The sequence below is a fragment of the Phacochoerus africanus genome, chromosome 11 (assembly GCF_016906955.1).
Source record: "Phacochoerus africanus isolate WHEZ1 chromosome 11, ROS_Pafr_v1, whole genome shotgun sequence".
NCBI classification, from domain to species: domain Eukaryota; kingdom Metazoa; phylum Chordata; class Mammalia; order Artiodactyla; family Suidae; genus Phacochoerus; species Phacochoerus africanus.
This window is the reverse complement of record NC_062554.1, coordinates 75,219,443-75,237,161: the sequence shown is the minus strand read 5'-3', so window position 1 is coordinate 75,237,161 and position 17,719 is coordinate 75,219,443. Positions and strand designations below refer to the sequence as shown.

Genomic DNA, 17,719 nt, shown 5'->3' with positions numbered 1-17,719 from the left:
ATTTTGTCATACACATTATTGAACTTTCTCAATATTGGTACTTATTCAAAATAGGAACAATATAAGATAGCTCGTTAGCTTTTTAAAAATAATGATATATTTAAGAAATGACAGGATAGGAGTTCCCATTGTGGCACAGCAGAAACAAATCCAACTAGGAACCATGAGGTTACAGGTTCGATCCCTGGCCTTGCTCAGTGGTTACGGATCTGGCGTTGCCGTGCTGTGGTTCAGGTTGCAGACATGGCTCAGATCCTGTGTTGCTGTGGCTATGGTGTAGGCCTGCAGCTGTAGTTCCGATTCAGCCCCTAGCCTGGAACCTCCACATGCCTCGGTTGCGCCCCCCTCTAAAAAAAAAAAAAAAGAAATGACAGGATAGAGTCGTATGGCGATAGAGATTTGTCTCCAGTTTTAAAAAGCTTGTGGTGGTTCTTTTCTTTAATACATAGGCACACTTGTGGGGATTGGTCATGATTAGAGCTTTTTTTATCACTCAAAGATTCAAAGATAGGTTGGGGAGGTGGCAGGACAGGGGGATGTACTGCCCTGAGATCATTGGGAAGTATTATTTAATGGGGAAGGAAAGAAGGAATGGAGAATAGGGGACGTGTAGGTAAAAGGCATTTTTGAGTATGTAATTGAACAAACTTGAAGAGGGAATTAATCATATTTAAACGTATTTGACCTCTCTGATAAGCATGAAATGTTGGAGGTACAAGAACGCCCTCTGTAAATCCCACTGGTTGGCACAGTCAGCCTTGGGCAGCTTGAGTGATGTTCGAAGTGAACTGCCAGGTGGTGGACAGACAGGTAGATCAGGAAGTATGGGCATATCACTTACTGAGTTAAGCTCACAATTACAAGAACCTATGTGTTTATCTTCTTTTGGCAATACAGAGGCAGTGATATATGCAGAGGTGGTATTTATAGGCTAAATTCATGATAGCAATACAGTACAATTGCTAATAAAATCTTTAATAGGTTTTTAAAGCCAGGCAGTAGCCTGCTTGTTTGAATAATATTCAATCTGCCAGATTTCATTGGAGCCAATGAATTTAAATAGCCCCTTGGCAAAGGCTGCAGTGACATTTGAACCCGAATGCATGGTAGCGCCAAGGAGCCCAGCTGGCCTCAGAACAGATGCACTCCCAGTAATTCCAGGCCGGTGCTCGAGCCAGGGTGGACACGGGTGTCTACCTGTGACTGAAGCTGGAAGAAAATGAGATTGTGATGTGAAGGGCATTGGAGAAGGTACCTTTTACAAATCAGGAAAGGGAGATCTCTTCCAACTTGCCCAGCAAGATCCTGCTGCCAGTTAGGCGAAGGGAAAACTAGAACTTGGGCCTTGTTCTACCTTATGATTGATGGTTTTGAGAATATAAAGTGAGGCGGTAATTCATTGTCTCTTTCTTTCTAGAGTATGTGAAGAACAGTTGTACTACATTTACATAATTAGGGCTGTGGAGGCTGAGTTTGTTTGCTCAGTGACCATCAACTGGCATAGTAAATAAAATCTTTATTTATGACTTCCTTCATCATCTGCCTAAGTAGCGTTTTTCATATCCTCAGCAACTTCAGGGCCTCGGAGTCTATGATTCTCTGGCTGGTACAGACCCCTGGGCATCTCCAGGGCACACCTGACTTGCTCCTGGGCTTGGAAAACTGTGTGCTTTAACTTCTTCCCCTAGCTCTGTCTAGAAGACATATCCTGGATTTGACCACTTCTCTTTCTCCCTCTCCTGCTGTGACCCTTCCCCCACCCACTGCAGCCACTTCTGCTGGACTCATGGCTTCACCCTGCAGTCCATGCTTCAAGATGTCCGAGTGCTCTTTCCAAGAACTCCTATCACTAAAGCACTCCAGCAATGGCTGTTTTCCTTGTGTGCTTGGAATGGAATCCATACAGCCTGCCTGGCCCGACCCCTCCTTCATCACCATCACCCCCATCACCCCCACTGCTCCCCGGACCAACTTTGCAGCTGCTCAGGTGTCTCCTGGGGCCATGGAGCTTGCCATGGTTGGCCCGTCGCAGAGCCAGCCCTCACACTGAGGATTCTTACTCCAAAATGAGCTGTTCTAGATCTTCCTAGTGCTTGCTCCTTTTTCTCATCCAGATCTTTAGTGCACCCACCAGGAGGCATTTCCTCACCACATATTCCCATCATTCTCAAGTGTGGCTGCCTGAGAAGTTTTGAAAACAAAAACAAAAACAAATGGTACCTCTGATCCCTCCTCACGCCCATTCTATAGGCTTGTTGGGGCTAAGAGGTGCTACTTGAAAGCACTTCTCAGTGTTTTCCTCTACACAGCAGTTATCTGACACAGGGCTACCTTATCTTTGGGTGTGGATGTTTGTGCTCATCATTTACCTTCTCCACTGGTGTGGGATTCCTTGAGGAAATGGATTCTTTCATTCGTATTCATTTTCATGGTATCTTCATGCCTAGGGCAATGCCTGGCACATATTAAATGCAGGGTACATATATGTTTGGTGGCCTGACCATTGTATATTTGCAAGCCATTTGGGAGGGAGATAAAAGAATTGGAAACCCCCCAAAGCTGTTAAAGCCATGGTGGCCAAAACTCTCTTGATAAACTTGTGATCACAGGAGAGCCCAGTTCTGTTTTTGTTTTTCTGTGTGTGTTTTTTCTTTTGGCATTTGCAGATACTTGAACCTGGGTGGTCTGGTGGTTGGAACCCAGTTTTTGGAGTTAGATTTTACTTTTATCTCTGCCATTAATGCCGGGCAATTATTTGGCTTCTGTTGTCACACACAGAAGAGGGTTATAAGGAGAAGTTATTTTTGTGAAGCACTCTTGTGGTTAGGAACCTTAAGTAAAAGTGGTAATTGGATTTTGATATGGTGCACTGTCTACAGCCAAACTTCCTGAAGTCTAAACAGATCAGATCCTTATGTGCAGTTGCTTAAATTTTCATGGCCACAGAGTTGGCCTGGAGATAGGAGCCAGGCAGGAGATGAAAGGGACCACACGGGGTACAAGCCGTTGCTGAGGGAGAATAAGCAACGGTGGGAAGGAAGAGAACTGGAGGTTTTCCACCTTGGATGGCCAGAGTCAGTGTGAGTCTTTCTGATCATTTGCTGCTTTTTTCAGTTCTCCCCACCCCCACCCATCCCTTTATTCAGTCCTTCTGCCTCTACGCAAATTTAAGTCCTTGTGGTCTTGTTTTCATAGAGATTTTTATTTTTAACTAATGAAGTAGTTCAGTATGTGTGTTATTGAAAAGATTAGAAAATATGGGCAAGCGAAAAGAAAAAAAAAAACTAAAATTTCCCAATGTTTTAACTACTTGGAGATACCCATGGCTGACACTTTGGTGTCCATCCTTCAAATTTTTTGAGTATGTATATAAAATATCATTTTCATCCATTTTTAACAACTATGTCTATGTCATAATCTTGAGTGGGGGAGGCCTGTGAAAATGTGACTTCTGTATTTCCCTGTCAGCTGATCCATATCCCACTATTAGTTGTGTCAGGTAAGCATTAGTGTCATGTTGTGACTGTCCCTCAGATACTAGTCATAGAGTCATGTGATTTATTTTAGAGGGCATCTAATATTGTCAGTGAAATTTGGGAAGTTGAGAGTGGAAAAGGAATTAAGTGAGCTCACCAGCCAGGTCTGAACTTGATTAAGCTTGTGTTCTTTGCTCTAACTTAGGCTAATACCCATTAAATCTGTCAAGCAAGACTGGAGTACTGTTTATATGAAAAAAAAAAAAAATACATTCACACACACAGACGTATATATAAATGTTGTTAGGTATCAGGCTGTAAATGAATCTAGTACTATGTAATTATTCTGATAACCTTCTCATCAGATTATCTTGAACATCCAAAATGATCTTGATGAACAGTAAAGCATTATGATTTCATCTTTCATCTTTATACCTCCTGCATAGATGTATAATACTTGTGTCTAACAGGATTACCAAATTACATACCTTTTTGGTATCCATAATATGCCTAGGATCGCAGAGTGTTCTTTGGCCAGTTACAGTTATGAAACCACATTGGTGTTGCCACTGGAGGATTTGCCATCCAAATAGATAGTTGTCAGTTTTCTCATACCGTTTTGAGAGATGAAGTTCTGTTCTTCTGGGATTTTCAGACTTTAAAAAAGGCGCCATTTCTGTGTAACACACTGTATAATTCGCCTTTAACTCACCTACTGTCCATGCAGGGAGAATTTAGCAAATGTAATTGTTTTTTTGCCTTGACAAACTTCTGGTGAGCGTGTGGCTGTCCAGTGGTCAGTGCTTGCTCAGAGGTCTTGGGATGTGAGGAGCAAGAAGAAAGCAGACAGAAATGCCTTTCCCCTGCTCTGCTGCCTCGGTGACCTGGAGCTGGGTGAGCGAGCATCACCAAGTGAAATGCTCTGGGGTAGTTTCATTCATAGCTTCAAGTAGCCTCTGTTCAAAAACTCCTATATCTGTGTTTCCTATCTTGGCCTCTGTAGTTTGCTAGGGCTGTCATAACAAAGTACCACAAACCAGATGGCTTAAAAAAAAAAAAAAAAGAATTCCTTCAGTTTTAGAGTCTAAGACCAAGGTGCTAGCAAGCTTGGGTGCTTCTGAGGTCCTGTTCCATGCTCTTCGGTAGCTCCCTTTGGAAGGTTTACTGGCAGTCTTTGCAGTTCCTTGGTTTACAGGAGCATCACCCCATCTCTTCCTTCATCTTCACATGGCGCTCTCCTTGTGTGCCTGTCTGGGTCTAATTTTCCCCTTTCCATAAGCTCTCTAGTCACTCTGAACTGATGCTGCCGGACTCCAGAAGGACCTCATCTTAACCAGGTACACTGGCAATGGCCCTCTTTCCAAATAAGGTCAATATTCTGAGGTTAGACTTCTACATGGACTTTGGTGGGGGACACAGTTCAACCCATATTAGCCCCTCTGCTGAGGTGGTTTCCTACTGGACACCGAACTTCAGTGTCCCCCGGGTACCTCCAGTTTAACATGGTCAGAATTGGTCTTACTCTCTCACAAGTCCCTTCTTTCTCCTTTTTTTTTTTTTTTTGTTCTTTATCTCGGGGTGGCACCACCATCCACTCAGTTTTCCAAGTTAGAATTCTTGGAGTGACTTGGCCTCTCTCTTGGCCCTCAGCCTCTGGCCTCCAGTTGCTACCAAGTGTTGTCTTTCCTGCCTCAGCTGTATTTGTCTAGCTTCCCCCAGCCCTCATGCTGAAGCCCCTCGTTGAGACCCCTGCTCTCTCTAGCTGTCAGGCTGTCTCCCCACATCTCATCTTTCCTCTGTTTAATTCATCTTCCACACCAATTCCTTTTCTAAAACAAAGATCTGAGGCTGATATTTATTAACCCCCAAACCTCCAGTGACTTGTAACTGCCTGCTTGCAAAAAAAAAAAAAAAGGTCAACATTCTGTAACTGGTCTTTAAGCACACCCTTCGGTCATCACTTCTGAGCTTTGTTCTTTCCTCAGTGGAGATCGTCCTCTCCCAACCCTTCTCTCTTCTCTCCATCCACCCCAAACCAGTGGGAATTCTGTCTCAAGTCAGATGGGAACCAGGACACCTGGTTTTCAGGGCAAAATGCCAGAAACCAATTGTTCCACCTTGTGCAAGCCATAACTTCTAGCTTTCTCAAAAGCAAAATGAAGACGTTGAAGTAGATGATCGTTAAGATCTATTTGGCTTTGAAATTTGTTCTTTAAATGCCACTGCTTCTTGAAGCATTCCTTAATTCTTCCAGGCAGAAAAAAAATCCCTCTTCCTTCTGTGACCCTTCATGCTTTATTCCTTCTTTTACTTTTGACAGTCAGCTCGCATCCTGGTGGGGGTACCTGCACGTGACTCCCTCTCCTTGCCCCAACAGGCTGTCAACTCCTTGAGGCTGGCCGGGCGCCTTTGACTCAAATGTGCTTCCCTTGGCAGCCCCACCTACCCCTGTTCTGCGTGTACAAGGATTCTCCTGAGGAAGACTGTACTCCAGGAGGAAATGTTCAGGGCAGATACTCTTCTGTAACATCTGCTGTTCCTGAATGTTCCCTTGCATCCCTAAAGTTGTGTTTTTGGATGACGAATGACATAGAGACAGTGTAAGGAACACATCATGAGTTTTCCTTTCTTTGTGGCATTATTATGATCAGGTGACAGTCTGATAAATAGTTAACTTTCTAGCACTTTGTATAAAAATGTGTTCTCTCTATAAGATGTTTAGAGGTAATTAAGTGTTCTGTGAAACATGGGAAAACAACCCTGTTTTCTTCCTCCCTCAATATGGTCCAGAGACTTGGACTATTACCGGTGTGTCATTGAAATATCTGGACATTTAAAATTCAAAATAGGGAGTTCTCATTGTGGCTTAGTGAAACAAATCTGACTAGTATCTGTGAGGATGCAGGTTCAATCCCTGACCTCACTCAGCGGGTTAAGAATCTCGTGTTGCTGTGAACTGTGGTGTAGGTTTTAGAGGTGTTTCGGATCTGGCATTGCTATGTCTGTGGCAAAGGCCAGCGGCTACAGCTCTGATTCGACCCCTAGTCATGGGAACTTCCATATGCCGCACCTGTGCCCCTAAAAAGCATGAAAATATATATATATGTGTATATATATATATATATATATATATATATATATATATCTGTATATATATAATAATAATAAAATTCAAAATAATGGTGAAGAACATTCCTAGGACAGTCTTTGTGGATTTATTTACCCCTTGGAAGTCAAAGCATGTGTGTTTCTTCCTAATGGATAGACTTGATCATGTCCTGACCCAGCTCAGAAGATTTTAGTCACTCCTTGCTTTTTTGAGAAGGAAGACCAGGCCATTTCCTTGTCTTTGGGCTCATCTTTGAACTTCTTATCTCCTTTCACAGTGTTTTCTTGTGCACTCTACTGTGCACACAAAACCAGTTCCTTACCATTTCTTTGCATAGTCCCCAGCTTTTTTTTTTTTTTTTTGCATCTGCCTTTCTGGAGGCATTTACCTTAAGGGACCTCCCCCCTTCTAGACCTATTACTGAATACCTGAATTGCCCTAATTTTTCGAGACCTAGCTCACATTCCATTTCTGCCACAAAAATACCTTTGGTTTCCTGCCAGAATTCTTATCATCATATTGGTCCCTGTCTTTTTTTTTTTTTTTTTTTGTCTATTTGCTATTTCTTGGGCCGCTTCTGCGGCATATGGAGGTTCCCAGGCTAGGGGTCTAATCGGAGCTGTGGCCGCCAGCCTACACCAGAGCCACAGCAACGCGGGATCCGAGCCGCGTCTGCAACCTACACCACAGCTCACGGCAACGCCGGATCGTTAACCCACTGAGCAAGGGCAGGGACCGAACCCGCAACCTCATGGTTCCTAGTCGGATTCGTTAACCACTGCGCCACGATGGGAACTCCTGGTCCCTGTCTTATGCTTTGTCTTTCCTGTGTAGTATTCTAGACTAATGTTATCTGTCTTACCAGTCTAGAAGTTCCTTGGGGTCACATTTTATGTCTGATTTATTTGTATTCTGTCTGCTACCCCCAACATCATTCTTTAGTTCAATCCTCATGTGGCCAGTAGATAGCAGTAATGAATCCTTGTGAGCCATTTTTACATAGTGTAGAAAGGTATCAATGAATGCCAGAGCCAGTCTGTTTTGCTGTTAGCAATCATACATATATCATTCTAAAGAATCTAAGCTTTAATTCTAGAATCTAACAATATGCCTGAAACAAAAGTGGTATGTTGGCTAAAAGAGTTATATTTGAAATTATAATGCATTTAATGTGTCACCATATCCTCAACTCTGTCTTTTAGATTCTTTGTGTTATTTCAGTCCACTACATGTAAATGGAAATCCAAAGTGTTGATATGTTTTTAGGTTTGAATTTTATTTTTTGACAGTGACATTTTATTTTTGCCTTAGTCTATATTTGTGCTTTTAACTTCCACAAGCCACTGACTTTATGCTTTGTGTTTATTTTATGTTGCAGATTAATATCCTTTCAAGAATTTGTGGCCTTTGAATCTGTCCTGTGTGCCCCGGATGCTTTGTTCATGGTGGTCTTCCAGCTATTTGACAAAGCTGGCAAAGGAGAAGTTACTTTTGGTAAGGGGTGTGAGTGTGTGCACACCTAAGTTAAGTGCAGACTTGTGTGGGCGTTTTGGTTTTTTTCCCAGGAATGAAGTGTATGGAAATGCTTTTAAGAAGTTAGCATATCCCTTTTAAAAAAGATAGCTCAGTGTTTTGAGGATCCAGTTCTTGAAAAAAAATGTCTTCTTGAAAAATTAAGTTTCTGGCTTAGTAGTTTTGATACTCTGGCTCAATTTTACAGTGAGGGAGGATGCACTACTACTTGGTCACGGTGGCATAGGATGGGCAAGGCAGATGGAACTTGGCTATCTAGTTCAATCCTTTCACAGTCAGTAGTGTTTCCACAGATAGAATGAAGTCATCAACAAAGTGCCTTAAATGGAGGGGACCCTTGTGCTCCCAGTACTTGGGTCCTCACCTGTCCTCATGGAGGAGCTTAAGTTCAGAGGCACCATGCAAGATAGCAGTTCACAGTGGTGCGTGAAGAACCTTGTTCTAAACAGCATTCTCCTCCAGCTGGGATGGCAGTGTCTGCTCTGCTGCTGCCTTTATTTGGAAAGGCAGAGCCATCTTCATGGGGATCAGCTGGAAAGCTGCAGAAAACTCTGAAGTCTTTTAAGTATTAGAAAAAAGGAAAATCAGGATGCAGTGGGGAAGTAGTGAGTTCTTTTGAAAAATAAACTGACTTGGGGTTCCTGCTGTGACACAGTGGGTTAAGGATCCAGGTTGTCTCTGCAGTGGCTATGGTCACTGCTGAGGTGTGGGTTTGATCCCTGGCCTGGTGTAGGGGGTTAAGGATCCAACATTGCTGCAGCTTTGGCGTTGGTTGCAGCTGCAGCTCAGATTTGATCCCTGGCCCTGGAACGTCCATATGCCTCGGATATATCTGAAACAAACTAAAATAAACAAACTTACTGGCTACTGAGGCTACACTGGGCAGAAGGTGCCACATTTTCCTCACACGGTGCAGTATCCAGCATATGTTGTCTGTACTCGTGAGCTTGGTGTAGACAGTGTTGCCGTGAAGAATTCAGGAGTCTTCTTGGAGCACACAGATTGTCTATTCAGGGAGATGGCTAATGCTCCTATTTTAAATATCTTTGTTCATTGTTTCCAGTTTATTCAGGCCTCTTGGGCTTGTCTTGTAGACTGTTAAGAAGTACAGATGGGGGACTACAGATGCAGTAATAGCGCACCGTCTCTTCTGAAGTGGTTCTGGAATCAGAGAGACTTAGTTACTTCCAGCCCTGCCGCTTTTGTCTCTGAGCCAAGTTAACTGTCCTTTCAGGTCTTTATTTTCTGTATCAGAAATAAAGATAATAACTACATAGAGTATAGCTAAGGCAGTGTGATAGATTTATTTTAGGAGCCTTCCCCCTCCATCACCCGTTCCTCGTTTCATAAACCCATTTGTTCATTTGACATCATGGTCATTTAAGGCCAGATCAGCCAGGGAGAGGCAAAACATATATTTGCCTGATATTGTTTTATATAATCTAGAAGCTCAGATTCTTTCTGTTATTACTTCACGAGGATTATTAAGTATTTCAAAGTCCCTAGAGTAGTTGTAGTTTTTCCTTTTCCATCGCCTAATCCCTCTGAGCATCACTGTAACCAGTTTTGCAATGAAACACCAAAATACAATGTTCCCATTAAAATCTTCAAGTAATGAATGAGCAGCTAGCTCATGGTGGTATTGATTGACCCAGGGAATGAGAGTCTCATGTTGATGAGAGTGTTATGATCGCATTTTCCTTCGATGAACCAGGGAGCCTGTAGGTTAGCGTGGGATCAGCACAGTGTGCTGGCTCTCCTTCCTCCTTCTGCTGCAGGTCTGGAGGGAGGACCTGCAGGGCTGGAGGTGAGAGACTGAGGAATGGACTTCAGACGTTTCCCTTAAGCCCAATCAGTCTTCCCTCTCTGGGCTTGAGGTGGGGGAGCTGCTGTTGACCCCTGCCTGGCAGAGGCAAGAAACCGGACTTTCTCCGCAGTTGGGAGGGCTGTGATTAGCAGAGAACAGGCAAAGCAACAGCATGTGATGGATGGGAGTCCATCTGTGAATTGTAAAAAGAACAGGGGCAGGGGAACTCAACCTGCTTCTTCCTAGCTATTTGTTGATGGACAAGTCATTTCTGCCTTTTGAGCAATGTTTTCCTTAGCTAGAAAATCAGAGTAAAAACCTACCTTACAGTTATTATGAGATTATGTAAGGATTAAAAATCTACTGCATATAAAGGGGCTGTTTGAAAAACAAAGGCCTTTATAAAAATAATATTACTAAAAGAAAGAACTTGAGAGAACAAAGGATGATTTGCTCCTTCTTTCCTTCTTTCTTTGGGAAGCCCTTCATTTTAATGTCCAGTTTACCCACTGGCTAGGTAGCCAGTAATTTGCTTACTCTGTGTTCTTTGTTGAATAATGTCCCATTTCTGAAGACATAAGAGAGAAATAGTAAGAAATTGGGGCTTCCTGTGAACCAAAATTCTAATTCTGTCCCTAGTTGCATTTAACTTTGTGGAAGAATGTATAGTCTATCTCCCAGTATCCTGCCTTCTGCAAGTTAGTTGTTCCAGGGTCTGCTTTTCCCACAAAACAATAACACAGAAAGTCCCTCTTGTGGCTCAGTATGTTAAGAACCCAGCATAGTGTCTGTGAGGATGTGGGTTCGATCCCTGGCCTTGCTCAGTGGGTTAAGGATCTGGTATTGCTGCAGACGGGGCTCAGATCTGGTGTTGCTGTGGCTATGGTGAAGGCCAGCATGCAGCTGCAGCTCTGATTCCACCCCTAGCCTGGGAACTTCCATATGCCATAGGTGTGGTCCTAGATAAAAACCAAACAAAAGCAAACAAAAACAACACAAATAGGGTATATATGTCCTCTATCTATTTATGATCTATTTAGAATTAAATAGATAAAGTTATGCATAGTACAAAGAAGATACCCAAATGACCATCAAATTGCAAAATGATAGCTGACTTAATCTTTTTTATAAGGTAGGGTTCAGTGGAGGAATGCTGTGTACAAACACTTTTGCCCAGTAAACAAAGTCATATGGGGAACTTGACAGCTTAAGGAGTGTTTTGTCGGCATGTGTACCTTTAGAAGAAACTAACAAGTAAGTAGGTTTTCCAGGAAAAGAAATTTCCTGAAGAAAATTTTTTTTTAAATGGAGTTGAGCAGAAAAGTAGACTTGGCTAGTCAGTTCTGGTCTCATGAACCCACAGTATTACAAGAGAATCTGGAGCTATACCCAGCTTTCTGTCCAGATGAGGCTATTTGAGATACAATGATACACTTTCCCTCATTACTTCCTTAGCTCCCCGTAAAATCCTTCACCCAAGGGTGACTTTCGGATTCCAGAAGGTCGTCTACCTGAGCGTCTTTGGGAGGGGTGGGTGTGGAGTGAAGAGAGAGGAAGGGCTCCTTTTTCGCCTCCCAGATTGGCACAGTCAGCTGTGCCTCTCGGGTGAGTGTTGTTCCTGCACTAAACAGCCAGTCACCTGGGGCCTTCCTACAGGCTATGGGGAAGGCAGATGTCTCCTGGCCTTGCATCTCCTCCAGAGGAGAAGACGTATACTCTTTATCTGTTTACATATTAGCTTTCCTCAGAAGAGCTGCTTTGAAGCAGTGCTTGTGAGATTAAAGCTCAGTGTGTGTTTGTCAACAAGCCAACAGTAATGCTGATTCTGATACACACTGAACAGAAATCAGATGGAGCAGTTCAGCATCACATTTCAGTGAAGTTTTGCCCTGTGTTCTCTGAGGCCTTGTTGATGTTTAGTGTATTTTCGTGTCTAGATCACTCCCTGTGTTTGCTACAATGGAAAGATCTTGATTAGGCCAGTTGTATTCCTTTGATATCTAGTTCATTATGGCCTCCTCTCTGAGGGAAAATTTATCTCCAGTATTCTTTTCTCACCATGTTTTCTTATTTTGATACCTAATATTTGTAAGTTTTGTTTTATGATATCAACAGGTGTGTAACAGGATAGCAGTATAAATAGAAAATTCTCCTTAACAATTTGTGATTCTGTGTGAGTGCAGAAAAAAAAAGTTTTGTTCTAAATCTTTTCATTTCCATTTTTAACCTATTTTATATGATAGTGGTGTTTTTTTTTTTTTTTTTTTTTGGGCCACACCTGCGGCATATGGAAGTTGCCGGGCTAGGGGTTGAATTGGAGCTGTAGCTACTGGTCTACATCACAGCCACAGCAATGCCAGATCTGAGCTGTGTCTGTGACCTAGACCACAGCTCATGGCAATGCCAGATCCTAACCCACTGAATGAGGCCAAGGATCCAACACACATCCTCATGGATACTAGTCTGGTTCATTTCCACTGAGCCACAATGGGAACTCTTGATAGTGATTTTTTACTCTTAATTTTTTAAGTATACTTTATTGAAGTAGAGCATATATGCAGAAGAATGCACAAATCATAACAATGTCTTGATAAATTTTCACAGTGTACCTACTTGTTTTACAACCGTCCAGTTCAGAAAGAAAATGGTACCAGCACTCAGTAGGTCTCCTCCCCATTGCTGGCCCCCAGTCCCAGTGATAACAACTGACATTTATCACCATCAGTTGCTTTTTGCTTGCTTTTAAACTTAATAAAAATTGAGGAAAACAGAATTTCTTTCACTCTCACTTCTTTAGCTCAAATTTTATTTGTGAAATTCACCTGTTTGTTTTTTTTTGCCATGTGTTGTTTTACTTTGTTCTTTTCTTTGCTGTCTAGTATTGCATTGTATGATTTTTATCCTGATAATGTTTACTCATTCTACTGTTGACAGATATATGTACATTTCAGGTTTTTATTGCTGCATGTGCTTTGAACATTCTTTTATGTATTTCTGTGTGTGTGTAGGTATTTCTAGGAGCAGAATTGTTGGGTCAGTAGATATTGCCAAACAATTTTGCAAGTGGTTGTACCAGTTTGCATTCATACCATTAGTGTTTGAGAGATCTAGTTATTCCACTTCTTCAGTCACTTTCATTATAGTAATATCTCACTTTGTGGCTTAAATTTGCTTTTTTTTTTTTTTAAAGGTTCCTTACAGGTTGCACAACTTTAAAGTGTTTATTGGCCATTTGAGTATCCTCTTTAGTATGTGTCTATTTTCTAGATACAAGACCTTCGTGGGTTATATATTTCAAAGATGTGTAAAGTCCGTGACTTGCACTCTTACTCACTTCATAGAGTAAGAGCAACATAGATTCTCAATTTTAATGTAGTACAAATTACCAGCACTTTCTTTTATCGATGGTGCTTTTGTATCCTATTTAATAAATCTTTGGTTATCCTAAACTCCTGAAGATAATCTCCTACTTATAGAAGTTTTGTTTTCCTTTGAAATTTAGATTTTAGTCTTTCTAGAATTTTATTGGCTTATTTTGTTGATTTTTGCATGTAGTGAGGGCAAGACTATTCCCCTGTGGCTATCTGGTTCACCCTGCACCACTTATTGAAAGGATCACTCTTTTTTGCCCCCGCCCCCAGTGAAACTGCTCTCAACTGTGGGTTGATTTCTGAACTCTGTCCTTTTATAATTGTCTATTCTGCACCAATACTACACTGTCTCAATTACTATAGCTTGGTGTATGCTGGATCAGGAACAGCAAACTTTCTCTGTAAAGGGCCAGGTATTAAACATTTTGGGCTTTCTGGGCCATAGGGTCTCTGTCACAGCTGCTCAACTCTGCTGTTCCCATGGATGCTATGTTAATGGATGTAGGTGGCTGTGTACCAATAAAACTTAATTTGCAAAAACAGCGGGTGGCCAGTGGAACGTAGTTTGCTGACCCCTTCTTCCACCAGATTATTAACAGGAAGTTATACAAGTCGATGATATTAAGACTAGGTATTAAGATACTCAACAAGGATCTGCTATATAGCACAGAGTAATCTACTTACTACTGTGTAATAACCTATGTGGGAAAAGAATCTGAAAAGGAGCAGATGTATGTTATGTGTATAACTGATTTAATTTGCTGTACACCTGAAACTAACACAATTTTTAAAATCAATTATATACCAATAACATTTATTTTTTTAAAAATTAAACAATAAAGAAAAAAAAAGACAGTAGAATGGGTAGGTTGTAGTGATGTTTGGGTTTTTCAATGAGCTGTGAAACAAAGACGGTTCTCTTCTTTGTGTGTAATAAAGTTTGGTTGGCTTCATTGAGAAAGTGGCTTTTGAGCACACATTTGAATGAGTTAAGCATGGAGGAGGGAAGACTGTACCAGGCGAAAAAGATGACCTTGGCTAGGTTGGAAAGCTGGAGTGTTCCTGGAACACTTGAGGAACAGCAATGAGGATGGATGTGAATTGAATTGAGGCAGGGGGTCCCGGTAGGAGAGGAGCTAAGGAAAGTAACAGATCTGTTCAAGGAGGCCATGAAGGCCAGGCTTAGGGCTTGGACTTTGATGGTAAGTGAACTGGGAAACCATTACAGGGTCTTTTTTTTTTTTTTTTTTAAACAGAGAAGTGTAATGATCTGGTTTATATTTCAACAATGTCACTCTGGCTGCTGTGTTGAGAACAGACCATAGAAAGGCTTAGAGTAGAAAGAGAACAGTTTGGAAGCTATTGTAACAGTCCAAATGAGGAATCATGATGGTTTAGACACCAGTAAACCTGGGGATATATTGAGGAGAGAAGCAACAGTGTTCTCTCATGGATTGGATGTGGGCTGTGAAGGAAGGAGGTGGGGCAGGAATGATGCCAAAGTCTTTGCTCAGATCAACCGGAAGGATGGAGTTACCCACTGATAACTTGGAGGACTGCCGGCTTGAGGTAGTTGGGGTTGAGTGTGGCAATGGGAGCTCAGTCTTGGATGTGTCAGTTTAATGTCTATTGGATATCTAAGTGGGATGTCAAATTGGCACTGAGATACACGAGTGTGGAATTTGGGAGATAGAATTTTGGTAGTTATTGGCAAATAGTGTCTGAGACTAACTGGATAGCGAGATAGAAAAATAAGTAAAGAAAGGGGTGTCCGTTGAATGCTTACCATGTTGTAGGACTGGAGATACAAGCAGTGACAAGATGAGAATCCTTATTGCAGCGAGCCTTTGTTTTAGGGAGAGAGATGGAGAATATATATGATGTTAGTCACTGTCCATAAGGTAAAGCAGGCTAAGGGGGGAAGAGGGGTGGAAGTTATCCAAGCAGATCTACAAGTCTGTGCACCAAGGTGATGTCATAGGGCTGTGTGCTGCAGAAAGAGATGGAGCCACAGAGTCTGGAGGTGATGGTCGCTTGGGTCCAGGCAGAGGTAATGGACGCCTGCACTGGACTTGGTTCTCCAGACCCCATTGGCTGTGGGTAAAAGGGGATCAAAGTAAAGGAAGAGGGACCCTGTAGTAGTAGCTCCTGAGCTTGTTCTGCTCCAAAGACATCTAGTTTTACATAATCTCTTCAGAGAAGGAAAGTAACTGTCATTTTTATCTTGTAGTTTATTAATCACTTACTACATACTCGCCATGGGCTAATAAGTGCTTTATACATAATTAATTATTTAACCCTCACAACCTAGGAGGTCTGTACTATTATAATGCTCTTTTTTTTTTTTTAATGAGGAAATGGCCTTTGGGAAGTTAAGTAACTTGACTGTGGCCCTGGAGTTGCCTGTCATAGAGTCAGGGGAGCAGCCAGATGACCAAGTGTTATTCACTGTGCCGCACTGCCTCCCTCTGGCAGTACCGTGCTCTGTGAGGATGGTCTTCCTTCATAATGTAGAAAGTTGGTGGTTCATCCTTCATGGTTTCAGCTGGTATCACACATTAGAGAGATTTAATAATTTTTCATTAAGATAAAGAACAGTGAGCAAATTCTTTAGTTAAAATTTGGCTTATATGACCATACTGGACAGTAATTTTGAGGAAGAATGTACCAGGATTAGTCTTCTTAGTATACATAGAAAGCTGCCTTGGTTACACAGATGGCCAAGTAATTTGTTGAAATGCACTCATAGGCTTTACCCAGGAGGCTTTATCATTTGATATGAGCAGAACCACAGTGGTGGGAGGAAGAAGGGAAGTGGTCTTTGCATAGACTGAGGTTAGTAGTGGGAGGCCCTTGGTTGCAATGTGTAGTTTAAGACGCATGGGTTGGACTTCCCTTGTGGCCTACCGCATAAGAAAGAGGTGTGAGTGCTGGGGGCATGGACCCCATGTGGCTCACTCACCCCAGGCTTCTGAGCAGGTGTTTTGATTTGATAGGGGAGGGGGAGTGCTACAGGGTTGTTCAGAGGACAGGGACAGGATCCAAATGATGCTTGGAAAAGATGGGTTTTGCTGCATTAATTGGAGTGGGGCAAAGCCAGAGGTAGACATGCCCGTGATCCTTGTGTAGGCTTCCCAGTGCCTCTTTGAAACAGGGAAGTAGATGAGTCCCTCCTGTTTTGCAAGTGGGAGAACCAAAAGGGATCGAGAGAACTTACTTGCCCTCTGAGCAAGTTGGGAACCTTCATGAGTTCATAGATCTCATGAAGGACACCTGCTGTGATGAAAGTGCAGCGGGCTGCTCTGGGAAAACCAACAAGCTAGATGACAGGAATTATGTGGTATGCACTTTAATTGTTCTGATGCAAGTTCTCAAAAAGTATGGAAATAAGTTTTGAAGGTAAGCACTGAAGAAGTTTAATAATAAATATAAAAAGCTAGGGGAATGTAGGTTTTGGACTAGAAGAAGCTTTAGCCATAAAGTTCACTGGAAATAAAATTATTATCGTCTTTGTAAAGATGCTTAGAAAATGAAATATTCGAAATGATACCTGAAGGAGAAATGGTTGAATCCAGAAAAACCATCACTTGAGCAAAGTTCTTTGTTAATATTTATTCTGATTTTGGTGTTTCACAAAAAGAACACGCTATTTTGGTAAGAAAAAGTTATTACCTTGTAGTAGATCTAATTTCATATTTTGGGGGGACCCAAGTGTATTTTCTTATTCACATTCCAATAGAAAATGAGAATATTGAATAAGAGCAGTGAGTTTTGAGAGTAAATAACCTCAACATTGATGAAAACTTGTGATGTGCCTGGGGACAGAGTGTCTTGTCTAAGATCCCAGAGGCTGCACAGAAGCTGTTCCAGTTCATTGGGTCAAAAATCCACTATTTACGAAGCGCTAAATGCGGATTTGCACGATTGACCATAATGGCTTCAATTTTGAAAGATAGTGGTATCAGAGAGCACTTCCAGTTGGTGGGATAATTTGAGAATCATCCATGCTCAAATGGCTAAAATCTTGTACTTTTTTTTTATTTCATCACTCCATTTTTAAAATAGGGAGGGGGAGAGAAAGGCCTGTTGAGAAGGTGGAGGAATGTCAATTGGAGAGTAAATCACAATAACCATGTGAAGCCACTCCTTAGTTAACTACTGCCTGAAGGTTAACCGTTCTTTACAAGACTGTGGTGGAAAGGCCTGTAGGGTGCTTCTCCCCCTAGTGAGTGAGTGAGTGTGTGTGTGTGTTTGTAAGATGAAAGGAGAAAAGAACTTGTGAATAGGAAAGAAGGTGTGGAGGACAGAAAGCTAACAGTAAATCCTAAATCTTGGAGCCCTGGGAAACTTTGACTATTTTAAATTGTACTGCTCACTTAAAAATAGTAAAATTATACCATTATTCTTTCAGTATAAGAGGAGA

At 41.9% G+C, this 17,719-nt stretch overlaps 1 protein-coding gene across 2 annotated transcripts in view; it reads left to right on the top strand.

Moving 5' to 3' along the window:
- Window positions 1-17,719, top strand: part of SLC25A13 (solute carrier family 25 member 13) — a 197,202-nt gene that overhangs the window by 67,318 nt on the left and 112,165 nt on the right. For both annotated transcript variants that reach the window (XM_047751930.1, XM_047751931.1), the window contains exon 4: window positions 7,964-8,079. In XM_047751930.1, the coding sequence (XP_047607886.1) occupies window positions 7,964-8,079 (116 nt within the window). The remainder of the gene's footprint in view (window positions 1-7,963; window positions 8,080-17,719) is intronic.